Source organism: Cladosporium halotolerans (assembly GCF_011745625.1).
Source record: "Cladosporium halotolerans strain TM138-S3 chromosome Unknown Sca21, whole genome shotgun sequence".
Lineage (NCBI taxonomy): Eukaryota > Fungi > Ascomycota > Dothideomycetes > Cladosporiales > Cladosporiaceae > Cladosporium > Cladosporium halotolerans.
In genome coordinates, this window is record NW_027191472.1 from 48664 (window position 1) to 62055 (window position 13392).

At 52.2% G+C, this 13392-nt stretch overlaps 3 protein-coding genes across 3 annotated transcripts; 2 read left to right on the forward strand and 1 right to left on the reverse strand.

The window, feature by feature from the left end:
- Positions 1-625: 625 nt before the first annotated feature.
- On the forward strand, positions 626-9153 carry WHR41_06420 (uncharacterized protein; the record flags this gene model as incomplete). The annotated part of the gene is made up of 2 exons (XM_069375025.1): positions 626-5704; positions 6244-9153. The coding sequence occupies 2 exons, from the start codon at positions 626-628 to the stop codon at positions 9151-9153; spliced, it is 7989 nt and encodes a 2662-aa protein (XP_069228210.1).
- A 210-nt stretch (positions 9154-9363) lies between these two features.
- WHR41_06421 (uncharacterized protein) lies at positions 9364-9963 on the forward strand (the record flags this gene model as incomplete). Its single annotated transcript, XM_069375026.1, has 1 exon — positions 9364-9963. One exon carries the CDS (start codon positions 9364-9366, stop codon positions 9961-9963), a length of 600 nt encoding a protein of 199 aa, XP_069228211.1.
- Positions 9964-11528: 1565 nt separating this feature from the next.
- On the reverse strand, positions 11529-13245 carry WHR41_06422 (uncharacterized protein). Its single transcript, XM_069375027.1, has 4 exons — positions 13010-13245; positions 12642-12886; positions 12405-12587; positions 11529-12355 (listed from the first exon to the last, which is right to left on the reverse strand). The coding sequence occupies exons 2-4, from the start codon at positions 12866-12868 to the stop codon at positions 11851-11853; spliced, it is 915 nt and encodes a 304-aa protein (XP_069228208.1). The 5' UTR covers positions 12869-12886; positions 13010-13245; the 3' UTR covers positions 11529-11850.
- Between the last annotated feature and the right edge of the window lie 147 nt (positions 13246-13392).

Genomic DNA, 13392 nt, shown 5'->3' on the forward strand with positions numbered 1-13392 from the left:
CTCAAAATGTGACATCTGGCGATAGCGGCGAAACAAAACATACCGGTTGCACAAGAGAGGCCGCTGAACCTGGTTCTGAGGTATGCCGGGCAATTATCTGGCCTGCGATCAAGATGTATTCATTCGTTGAATTTGAACAAAGAAGGCCTCGAAAGACGAGGGAGTTGTAAGTTAGTCACATTGGAACTTTGTCCATTGACCATCAGAACGCTGTGAAGGGATGACGACCTAGTCGCTCACTGAAGCAATGCGTTTCGCGATGGCGAAGTTGATTGGCTACATCAACCTCACCTCACTGAAGAATAAGCTGGCGCCCACTCGTGGCTTGGCGTTGCGCAACAACAAACGGACAGCGTTTCCCGAGCGGGACACAACACCAACCTCAACGCACTCACTTCACCGTTGCCAACTTATCATTCGCCTTTTTCTTTCGACGAATCACCGCATACCTCTCCTCTGGTCTCCTCTATCGTCGAGCTTCCACACTCATTTGCTCGCTCCTCCAGTCTGCCTTGCAGTGTCACAGGAAGCCTCCATCGCCGGCATCTACTCAACGAGCCTTCCGAGAAGATCGCCTTTGCCGCAGCTCATCATCGCGCTTAGCTCTGCATACATCTGATCACCAATGGCGAACCCGCTCACTGCGGGCGAGCTTCGCCTTCTCTACCATCACATCTTTCTCCCTCCACAGCTGCCACAGACATCTGACGATGCAGCGAAAGTGTGCAAACTCGTCTTGCAGCTATCATTAGAGGCCCTTCGAGCTCTTCAACTATCACACCCTGATGAATACCCGGCTGCAGTTGCAAACGTAATCACGGCTTTGGAGAACTTGAAAGCAGTCAACAGCCTCGATCAAGGTGCAACAAGTGAATCGGAGCTTTCCCGGATATTGATCACACTGGAGGATGGGCAGACTACACCGGTCCTCATCGGTCATCAAAATGCTGCCATTCTGTGTACAAGACGTGGCCATCATCTCGTGTTTGAGGCGTTCGAACTATCACCCTCCAACACTGAAGTCATGAGGGCAGACGGAAGACTTATTCGCTGCTTCCCCGGCACAACGGTCGCTATCAACGTTCTCCAGCACGCCGAGCTTTTACCCATCGTGGCGGAGACGCTGTCAACAATGTGCCATGGCGCCGCCCCAGACATGCAACCTCACTCTTTCAAGGCGGGTGCGAAACACGAAGAACACCGAGACACTACAGACCCGGCAGTAGTCACGGGGCTTTTCATGGGATTCCTCCGAGGCCTGGGAGAAGCAATACCCGTTTCTGGGGTTCGCAAGAATACCAGAGACGATGTCTTGTGGTATAATGCACTAGCACCCTGGCGTAGATCACCGATGTGGCTTTTGATCAGAGTCACTCTACACCTTCTCACTCGACGCTCTACCAAGGGGTCTGATCTCGCATACAAGAGGATCATGCTGTACATCATGTGCCATGCTGTGAAGCTGGCCCACGACCTCGCCTTCCCAAGCGACTGCCTGTACGCAATGGGCGCGAAGATTGTTCGAAGACTTCACAAGCTTCGTGCATCAGAAGGTCACAACGATAGCCTTGATGACCCATTACTCAAGCACGTTGAGTTTGTACTCAAACGCGCATCCATTATGATCTCTGGCCGTTGGCGCAAAATCCTGAAGAAAGATGCGCGAGCTCTGAACATGAAGGCTTTAGCCGACCTTGATATTGAGCAGGACACCTATATCGACATGCCCGATCTTGACAACTACATTCGATCAATGCAATCGCACCCCAGCGTTGATGTGCTCAAGCGCTTTCTTCCCCAGGAACCTTTGGACACATGGGGCTCATTGACTCTCCCCTGTCTCTCTGGTGAGTTGCCACCGGACTTCTCTCGCAGAACTGCTGTTCTCCATAATGTTGAGCACTGGGTCTCCCATAATGTCGATTCCTGGCTGCCAATTGGCGACACCCATATTCCGAATGCATGCCAGAAGCTTGCCAAGCTCATGGTCGACTACCATCACCATGCTACCGCACACTACTCTGGCAACCCTGAAGGGACATCTGTCGCGATTTTGACTGTTTTCGAGCTTTGGGTCGCATGTGACAAAGTCGCTGTTCACAAATGCCCAATGCTTGCGGAATACCCACCCGACATGCCCCCGGAGACACTTCAAAGTTTACTCTTGCCACGGTCGCATCAGATGGAGAGACTTTCGAAAGTTGAGATGTATTTGCAGGAGAGACAAACTTCCTCAAAATGTCTGCTGTCAGGGCTCATATTCAGCACGACTGATAAACACAGCTTTCCAGCCCGTTACTTCGCTGACTCCAAGGTCCATCGCGACCTTCGCGAAACCATCGAAAAGGAAGCTCAAGAATGTCGCGAAGCGAAGAAGGCTGAATTCATTGAGACGAAAGGCACATATGAGCGACTTTACGCATGGTATAACGAGACCGATTGTGACTACAGGGCGGTTGTTGTGAACAACCGATGTAACCCACCCGAGACGGAGTTCACGCACATGGAGAGTGTCTGCAAAAAATGTCTCTATCGGAAGGAGCGGGACAGTCTCGTCATTGAAGTACATGAGTGGCCACTGCCTGAAGATCCTGTCGAAGCTTCGGTGGTCGTGTTTGAGCTCAGAGTTCCATCTTGGTTCGCAGCATGGCGAGATGCGAGGCTTTTCATGCTTCACGATGTTCTGAAAGGAAGAGCCGACTCCGCGAGCCCCAGTGCGAAATACCTCCTGCAAGAAGATCCTCATCTCAAGCATGAGTTCATTGTTGGCTCTTCTCACAAGAACCGCAAACTCCGCACTCGCCTTCTTTCCGAGAGAAAACCACAAGTCAATACCCACTACAGCAGGAAGCTCATTGCCACCTTAGAAGTCGACACGCTCTGTGTGAAGAACGGCCTCAAATACAAGTACCACGACGAGGGTTCTGGTCGTTACATTGGCAACATGGTGTTTGGCGACACTGTCAATCATTCTTGCACCTATAAGCTCCCGTTACCAGAGCTTCAGCGATTCATCTCCCGCTCCGCCAGCTTAGCTACTGGCGATACACCGAACACTGTCATTTCAACTCAGGACAAATGTCCATCTACAATGGTTTTGGAAGAGTACAAGGAGCTCTGCAGCATCCCACTCGGCCATCACATCCGGTGGCCTAATATGCTCCTGCAGCTCGCTATACCTGGAGTCGATTTTAGGAAAGAAACAACGTCGCTTGTGTTCTTCCAGTGCATCTACCAGACCGGCCCTCCTGGCGAAGACAAATTGAGAGAGTCGCATGCCATCTTCTGTCAAGCTGATAAAGCTTTTTCCATCGTCAAGGCTCTGGACAGTGCTATCGAGAGGGTGAAGCGTAACTGGGAGTCTGCGCAGGCATTGAGTCTCTTCGCTTGTATGACGACTCGTGTGATGTCACTGAATTCCGAGACAAAAGACGACTGCGTTTCGCTTTTGCAGAAAATCAGGCGCACGGCGGTGGAATGGATGTGCTCTTTGAGGGATCTGGCATACAATGCATCCAGCCACGATGAACGGACTCTTTTCTTACAAAAGGGTGTCGAGGCCGCCCTCATTTGTGCTGCAACATATGATGTGGAAGAACGCCATCTTCCTGAAATCCTTTCTCCGGCGCAGGAAGCTTCAACACTCATCCAAGCTGCCATCGCGGTGCATCAGTGTGCAACTGAAGAGACCTGGAACGACTTCCATCCGAAGTTGCTTCGTTTGCGATTTGTAAGACTCCTGCACAGGTGCTACAACTTTCTCGCTGGAAATAACGAAGCTTTGGATCATGCAGTGAAATGTTGTTGGGCTGCTTTCGTACCTGGATCGAAAGGCTGGGTAACAGCTTCAGGCCAAGCGGACCATTGGGTTATGACTGAGACCATATCATCAACAGGCAGCACATCGCTCGTGCGCATCGATTTACTCAGCGGCGAGCTTCTTGTCAACGGCTTACCGGTAGACCAGCCGCCTCCCAATTTCAGGTCGAAGCCTCTGTATGCGACTTTGTTTGGAAGTGCGACCGTTGAAGTGATGCCTGGTACCAGCAAAGGCTTCCGGTTTTCCACAAAGAGAACAGTCAACGATTATAAAGTGCAGCTTGGCATGCGTGAGAGAACCGGCATGCTTCTCGTACAAGCTTCGCTTGGATCCGACGTCATCGAGAACATCCCTGGCGAAATACTGGCACCTGATCTCCCGACTCATTTTGTTGAGGACTACGTTCACTGGTACAACTTCACGAGTGGCCAAGTGGAGCTTCGGCCTATAGACGATCCATGGAATCCACACTCTCAAGGCTCGTGGACTTTGCAAAGAACCTCAAGCAAGGGCTGGAGAATGACCAAGGACGGGAGCGCCGTCGTTGGTCTGCATTCTGTTACGGCGCAGCTCATCGCCGATCTCTTCGATCCACTCGCAGACACCTACGGTATACACTGTATCTTGCAGTCAACGGACGGCTCCCTCCTTGTCGACATTCCAACGCTCCGTTTGAGCTTCTTCTTGGAGCAAGGCGATACCAAAGTCCGCTCCAAAGAGTATCCATCGATGGTAGTAGATGATAAGCAAGAACTGGGCACACTCATCGGCTTCAAGAACAAGCTCATGCTTGCATCAGCAAATGGTGACCGGCTTTTGCTTTTGCCGGAAGCCAAGGTTGTGTGCAACTGCAAATGGCCACACATCACAGTATCCGTGAGGGACAAAGACGACATTCGTAAAGTTCACGCAGTAAAAGTTGATACACTGCTCGACCGCCTCGTCGACAATGGGGATCTTGCCTGCAAGTTCTACCTTGCCTACCTTCACGCTTTGACATCTTACTGCTTGCCAGATCCTCTTACTCACCACACTGGAACGGAGCAGGCCCTCGTCATCTTGGGCTCCAGTGGGGCAAGATCATTCGAACAGCTTTCACAGGACTGTGTCAACATCCTAGCATCGATAGCGGGGCTCAGTCCTGGTAGATACTATTACCCACCGGACAAACGCGTGATGCAGACTGTCAAATGGAATGGAAGGCTCGGCTTCCTGGCTCAGCACCCCCGCTTGAGAAGCGCCGTTCAGGAAATCTTCGACCAGGCAAAGCAGGCTAGGCTCTTCTACCCAGACAGTGACCTCAAGTTCCCTTCGCTGCAGACAGTCGAGGTTCAGCTTCAGGATCGGGACAGTATAAGGTCTTCTACATTCAGAGTGCCAGGATTTGGAGCTGAAGATTTCACGTCCGGGCAGGATGTCACTTACACCGCTCGCGACAAGTGCTGGTCATTCAAAGGCAGTATCAATGCGGCAACTATCACCCATGTTTTGTTTCAAAGTCAGGGCGGTTTGCACTGGCCTGCTCCAACCATTGCTCAACTTTGGGGCCGCCTCCGAGAGGTCTCAGTGATTCAGGGACGTGAATCAGAAGAGACTCGCAAAAGCTATCGCTACTACGGAGATTTGTTGCATCCCAGTCAGATCAACAGGGTGGTTTCAAACTTTCTGATTCACCTCCCGAAGCTCGCCGCGCACGGTGCACTGAAAGAGCGGTACTCGATTGCGATCTGGATTGCGAGTATGGCCTTCACCGCCAAGAAGCTTGATTTGATGCTGCTGCAAATGCTGGCAATGGTCTCCAGGCGTCCACAAATGCTCAAGTTTAGGCCTCCTTCTGCTATCACTTTCCCTATCTTGGAAGGCACAATGTGCACGGAGCTGGTGGTACTTCAAACGGTCGAAAGCCATACCATCCCGTTCGAGATGTGCCCAGAGTCTCAACTTCTCCGAAAGGATAATGAGACCTCGGATCAGCATGCAGCCCGGCGGCTACGGGCTTGGAGAATTGCCCAGAAAGATGCCGTGATTAACTTTGTTCATGCGCTCGTGGCTCAATGGCCGTGTGCCAATCCAAGTCCGCCTGCTCTCCCGAGTTGTGTTCCATACGTCAATTTTGCTGCAGCAATGAGAAGCGTCAAGGCAAAGTTCCTTCTCTGGAATAACAACAAAGTGCTGCACGGGTACTTCTGGCAGCTGCTCAGGTCGCTCGAATCCCTCGGAGAGCACATTATACAGCTTGCGGAGCCGATCGATCCTTCTGCTCCCAGACGTCTTTTCTCCGCTCAGAATGTGTCGCTGCATGGTCTATTTTCCACGCAAGCGCCGCAGATCAGGGAAAGCGACTCGATTTCGTCACTGAAAACGATCGATCAAGAGCAGGATCAAGCCAGAAGCCATCACCTTTATTGCACTCACTGCTACAGGCGCTCGAGTGCGGCGTCGGTATCTCGAACTATGAGAGGGAGTGTACCCACGATCTCCAATCAAGCTTGAAAGCGCTCCTCAAGCAAAGCAGCCACAATACCGTATTGTCTAGGCCGTCTTTCGAAGAGCTGGCATCCCACCATCGTCATTGCCTGGCAACTGTGAACTCAATTCTCGAGCGCATCATCGCTGCGACAGCTAGTGTGCCACATGTCGGTGGCGAGTTGATCATACAACACTGGCCACGTATCTCGCCGGTCGTGATTCTTCAGCAGCTGTCACACAATCGTTACGACCATCTGCCGAGCGACTGGAAAGTATACATCGTGCATTATGGATTGGCTATTACTGCTCTTCAGCAAGCCACACGGCTTTTGGGCTACTATCAACGCTCTCAGCAGATCGACTTGACCAATGAGCTGGAGAACGTGGGCCATTACAATTGGAGCCCTGCAGAGCATCCTGAATCACTCTTGATCGAAATCGAAGGGAACATTATGATCCGCGAAGTGCAAGAGCAAATCGCTTGCCAGATGCGTGCGCCTTCTTCAGGGCACAATGTCGTAATGCAGTTGAACATGGGCGAGGGCAAGTCAACCGTCATCACTCCTATGGTTGCAAGTTCTCTCGCGGATGGATCGCGCCTGGTCCGAGTCGTCGTTGCAAAGCCACAGTCCAAGCAAATGGCGGAGATGTTAGTGTCGAAATTTGGCGGGCTCTTGAATCGCAGGCTTTACCACATGCCGTTTTCCAGGTCACTCGACCTAGACCACCGTTCAGCCGGAACCATCTTCGAGATGTTGAGGCAGTGTCAGGTGGCAGGCGGTATCCTTCTCGTGCAGCCTGAACATCTTTTGTCAATGAGGCTGATGGGCCCGGAATGCTTCATCAACGGGAAAGATGGGGTTGGTCAGACTCTGATGAAGATTCAAGACTTTTTCGACCAGCACTCCCGCGATATCGTTGACGAAAGTGATGAGAACTTCAGTGTCCGCTTCGAGCTCATCTATACCATGGGCACACAGCAAGCGATCGAGCTGAGCCCGGATCGATGGTTCCTGATGCAGCAAGTCCTTGAACTTGTGCATCATCTGGCTCGGCCACTTGCCGATGAGCTACCATCCTCTATTGAAGTCCATGATAGGGGAGCTGGCGTTTTCCCAAGGATTCGATTGTTGAGAGCCGATGCGACAAGACTCCTGGCTATCCGCGCTGCCGCTCACATTCGCGACAACGGTCTGGAGGGGTTCCAAATTTCTAGACATCGCAGGAGCATGCGCGAAGCCGTTTATACTTTCATGACTGACCTCGATATTGACGACGAAACTTCTGCGTACGTACAGAGTGGAGAGTTCTGGAATACATCGAAGGTGCCGCTTCTTCTGCTACGAGGCATACTTGCCGGCGGCGTATTAGCGTTCGTCCTGGGCCAAAAACGCTGGCGAGTCAACTACGGCTTGGCTACTCGCTCACCGCCGACCAAGTTAGCCGTGCCTTATCGTGCGGAAGACAATCCCTCTCCACGGTCCGAGTTCAGTCATCCAGACGTGGTGATCGCTTTGACTTCTTTGTGCTACTACTACGAAGGTCTCAGTGACGATGACATGTTTACCGCCTTTGAGCATCTGCTAAACTCCGATCAAGCCAATATCGAGTACCAGGCTTGGATCAAGTGTTCTCCCGGTGTTCCACAAGCTTTTCGGCAGCTGCATGGAATCAATCTGAGAGATCGCATGCAGTGCATGAACCAACTCTTCCCCACCCTATGCTTTGGCAAGAATGTCGTCGACTACTTCCTATCTCATGTTGTCTTTTCGAAAGAAATGAAGCAGTACCCTCACAAGCTCTCTGCATCAGGCTGGGACATCGGCAAGAACAAAGTTTTACCCACCACCGGCTTTTCTGGTACAAATGATTCGAAACGCCTGCTTCCACTATTCGTCAACCAGCTCGACTTGGAGCCACAGAAACACACCAATGCTTTGGTACTTGAGCGCCTCCTGGATCCCGTCAACGGGGTGAAGCTCATGACTCGTCCTGGTGATCACGTCACAGATGCAGAGCATTTGCTTTCAACAGCTCTCAGCCTTGATCCACCCGTTCAAGTCATTCTCGATGTGGGTGCTCAGATCATCGAGCTTGACAACCTTGGCGTTGCCCAGAGGTTGTTGCAACTCTCGGATGACAGCAAAGAAGCCGTGGTCTTCGTCAACGACTTTGACGAACTCAGTGTCATTGATCGCAAAGGACGCATCGATCCTCTGAAATCTTCTCCTTTCGTATCAAGAATGGATGTCTGCCTCGTCTTTCTTGACGAGAGCCACACCCGCGGCATCGACTTGAAGCTCCCTGACAACTACAGAGCGGCTGTCACACTTGGGGCGCACCTCACCAAAGATCGCCTGATGCAAGCTTGCATGAGGATGAGGAAACTCGGTAAAGGACAGTCAGTCGTGTTCTGCATCTCAAGGGAGATCCAGACAAAGATCAAAGAAACGGTGGCTGACGACCGGGACAAATCGACAATTACCGTTGCGGATGTTCTGCTTTGGTCGATATCGGAAACTCACGCAGAAACTCGTCGCTGCATGCCGCTTTGGACTGTGCAAGGTGAGCGCTTTGTGCGGCAGGACAAAATCTGGAATGGGATGAAAGAGGACGGCGCTACCATGCTCTCCAGAAGTGGTGCCGAAGATTTGCTCGAAGAAGAGGCTCAATCGATTGAGCATAGATATCAACCGCGCAAGACAGAGAGCCATCCAGCCCTACTTGCCAAAGCTCCCGATGAGGATCTCAGGCGAATCGCCAGCCGCTGCCAGGACTTTGATGGCCTCCATTTCAATGCCAGTACGTTACAGGAGGAGCAAGAGCGCGAGCTCTCTCCAGAGATCGAGCAGGAGCGCCAGTGACAAAAGCCAGCTGCCGCGAACCCGGCACTGCATTGCTTGCACAAAGACGTTGTCAAATTTGCGCTCTCTGGCGAGCTCATCTCAAATTCGACCGCTTACATGCCAGCATTTGAGTCGTTAGCCACCACCTCGGCGGCCTCTCTTATCCCACTTTCCCAGCTGGGTGGAGGCGGCAGATTGCTAGCTACGGTGGACTTCGCGACAACAATAATGAAAGCGGGCAAATCGGTAGACACCGACATGTTCCAGAGACCTGTGCAATGGGTCCTCACCAGATGCAAGAGGGAAATGCGCGAGATCGACCTCATCATGCTGATCAGCCCGTACGAGGCAGATCTGCTCCTCCCGACTCTGACCAGCCCCATCATAACCCTTCATCTGTACAAGCCGCGCTGCAATGCGGGTTTCAGCCCGTTGGACAACATGGATCTTTTCACCGTGTCTGCTGCCGTTGGCTACGGGCAGCTTGTGCTGCCTCGGCCTCTCTCCGTCCAACTCGGCCTCTTTGCCGGCCAACTTTACATCAGCAGTTACGAGGACTACCTGGAGATCTGCAAATTCCTCGGCTTCTCGACAAAGCTGATGTCTAAAAAAATGGAGGATGAGGGTTGGGATATTGGCACGGACGGGTTCATCCTTAGAGATGGAAAGGGTCGGGTGGGAGGCTCTTCGGGGCTGGAGAAGAGCCCCACGAACTTCTTGAAAGTCTTGCTGTCGAAGATCCGCAGGAACGGCGACACTATCTCAAAGACGGACATGGGGCGATTTCTCGAGGGACAGGTGTTCCAGAAGCTGTATTGGCAGCAGTGAGCCAGTAGCTGGCGTCGGAGGTTGGTAAAGGATGTGAAACGCTGTATCAATTGTAGCAACTCGAATCAAAAAGCTCAGCAAAAAGCTCAGTGAACCAAGAATCCGATTACCAAGTCGCAATGCGAGTCTCAGTTCGTCCAGTCTAGGAGATCGCCGAAAGCCCTCCCCCCCACACACGGGGATCAGTGTCGAGTAATAACTCCATCAATGCGAAATGACTCGCAGGCATAGGGGCTGCCCCTAGGCTGTGATGAACTGTGTCCCGGTTTAATCACTTTATCGTTGTGCGTCATAAGTCTTTTGAGCGTCGTTTTCCGTATTCTGATCCGACACAATAGCGAAATAGATCGTCCTGGCCTTGGTGGGAAGGACTGAAGTTTGGCGCGACTGACAACTTTCTTGTGATGCCCGCCTTAGGTAAGCAGGCGCTATGCTTGCATCTGTCAGCGCCCGCTACTGTAGTGTATAGCCGCAGCCCTGTTTGGGCTGACGCTGCAAATCCAGGGATGGAAGTGGCACTGCGCAGTCGCACCTGCATTAAGCTCAATGTTGACCTTGCCGTTCATTGCTTTTGGCTCGAAGCCCACATTACGCTTCCTTCGCACTCACACGCGACTAGAGTATATATAAATTCGCACAACATGGCACACACCACGACAAGCCTACTCTCACTTCAGGTCCCATATCGTACGCGCATCCGTCTACGCTTCTCAACACCGGTTCAGCACACCACGACAAACCTGCACTCGCTTCCAGCCGTACATCATCGGCGCATCCATTTCACACTTCTCCACACCGGTTTAGCACGCCATGGCCGCCTCAGATACCTTCACCGAACATCTTATAGCATCGTGCAAGTGTGGATACACGGTCGAAGAAGATTTTCTCGTCATCAATCCTCATGTGCCGAGGCCCTCACATCTGCGTACTCCAGCCGAGCAGGCCGAATACGAGCGATCACGTGCAGACCAGCCATGGCAGCCCAGGTGTCGACGTGCCTTCAAAACGCTCGTGATGAGGTTGATATTGTTGGAATTTCTGGTGCTGGGGTGGAACTTCGTCGGTGTGAGACAGGGATATTTTACCGTTTACGAGGCTGCAGGTGCAGTCATGTTCTCGGTCCTAGTCGCCGCCGCCTTAGCTTTATTGGCGGTGTTGAACAGATAGAAAATGCGAGTGTAAAGGCGTCAACAAGGCTTAGGATCGATCGTTGTCTCACTTTGGTATATAGTAACAGTTCTTCGTATACGTCGTGTCCATGGCTTGGCCGCCATCTCTCAACGGCGGGTGGCAACAGTCCTTGGTATGCGTCATTCGACAGTAGCTCAGTAGGTAGGTTCAATCGAGACCAGCTCAAATACTCACCGATCTGGCGTATTTAGCCTACAAACCCTTCGTTTCCAGAACAGCCATGTAACGACGCTTCAGAATCTCGTTCCAGAATGCCAGGTCGCTCTGCACCACTTCTGTCTCCTCCGCCCGAAGCAGCTTATTGAGTTCTCGAAGCAGTTGCCATGCTGGAAATTTCCGCGAGTAGATGCGAAGCGGCAAAGAGTGTAGAGAAGTAGAGGAGTGTAACTAATTGATTTCGAAAGGCCGTACTTCGTATGAAACCCTTTGTCAAACATCCCTTGCAAACCCCTCCCTGGCCTCTGCACGAAGCTTCCCAGCTGCATACATGAGCTCTCTGCGACACCTCAGCTTGAAGTAATCCTTGTTCGTCATTCCACTCAATCATTGGATGACCGTCAGTAGGAGAAAGGCCTGTGCCAGGCTCGCACCAAAATGCAGTTACCCATCGTTGCGCCGTCACCAAACCCCGAATATCTGTGCTCATCGCCTTACTTGTGGTACCCAAAGCTCGCCCGTATCCATCATTTTCCCACATCACAAGAAGCCGAACCTTTTCTTCTTTGGCGACACCACAGCCGCACCAGACTCCTTCAAGGCGCTCTTTGTCCGTTTTTTCTCCCTCCTCGCGCTGAAGCACGTGAACGTGACGATAATCATAGCAAAGAAGAGTAGCACAAATGCAGCGCACAAGCACCAAATCGCCGATGCGAAGTAAGCGCGGGCACCTGACCGGTCATTGTTCACATGGTGGCGCAGGATGCCGAACATGCTGAAATCGGTCGCGAGGACGGCCAAGCACAGCACCCAGGCGACGAACGCTGCCAGCACGCCGAAGAGGGAGCCGACCACGCCGGAGCCGATGGAGACTATCCATGCGATGAAGGCAATGCCGCACGCGACTGGGTGCAGGACCATTGTTCGAGTGAAGCTTGTAGAGGTCCCGGCTTCGACTTCGTTGAGTTCGCTTTGACCGGTGGCGGCGATGACGTGTGCGGGTGCGTAGCCAATGTGTCGGCCGGTGCACCAGTCTGGCGAGTCTCTGTTGCCAAGTCAGTACTGTGTTCTTGGTGAGATCTGAAGCTGCTTACTCTTGAGGTCCTGCATTGAGAATGCAGTATCCGAACGTCCCAAAGCTGATGGTTGAATTATGATGTGCTTGGGTGCCGTTGTTCAGATGGACCTTAAGAAGCCCGACAGTGTTCCATATTGGTGCTGAGATGGTGGTTATGAGGAGAAGTATCGATGCAGCAAAGAGAAAGAAGACGCCGATCCTGGTGGAAGAGATCAGCTACGGCATTTCCGGAATCACAAGACAACTGGCATACCAGTGAGTCCTTCTTGCTAGAGCCATATTTTGCAGCGTCGGTGGAGGTGATCGTCCACTTAGGGATCGAAAGGGCTTGGAGAAAAAAGGAGCGTCGGGAGCGAAAGGCGCCCACGATTCGATCAAGAGGAATGATGGGCACGCTGGCATGCACCACTGTCGCGTCGCACATGACGTGGCTCTGGCTACACCGACGCGTACAATCAAGGAACACATGCCGCACAGCATGGACGAGCCGACTAGTTTCTGCCATTGTTCGTGGTGAGGGTCAGTGGATGAACGATATTCCACGCTTCATCATACAACGTGAGGCAGTTGGAAGTCGTTTGGGTCGCACCACCAGGCAACCAAACGCGCCAACTCACATACCAACCTGACATAATCATCGCAGCCTTCACCTCCATCGACAAAGACACTGACTTGAACTCGAGCTCAGATGGACCAGAGCCCATCTAACTTCTTTAGCCAGTGAGAGTTTCACGTCGTTCACGGAGTTTTCCTGTTCGATGCTTTTTGACCTGTATCCATGGAGTGTGTTAACTCTTCAAGACGAATTACGGCCGTCAAGTCATACTTTCGAGAATGAGTGAGCGACAGGGTGATGTGTGAGTCAGTGCAGATGTTGAGACAGCCATGGAGCCGCAATCAGCATGAGAGAAGAAGAGCGAGTCTTGACCGTTCGCCAAAATATCCGCTGAAATACCTTTGGCGCCGCATGGATCGCCGTTATATTCGCTGATACCGGCTACGCC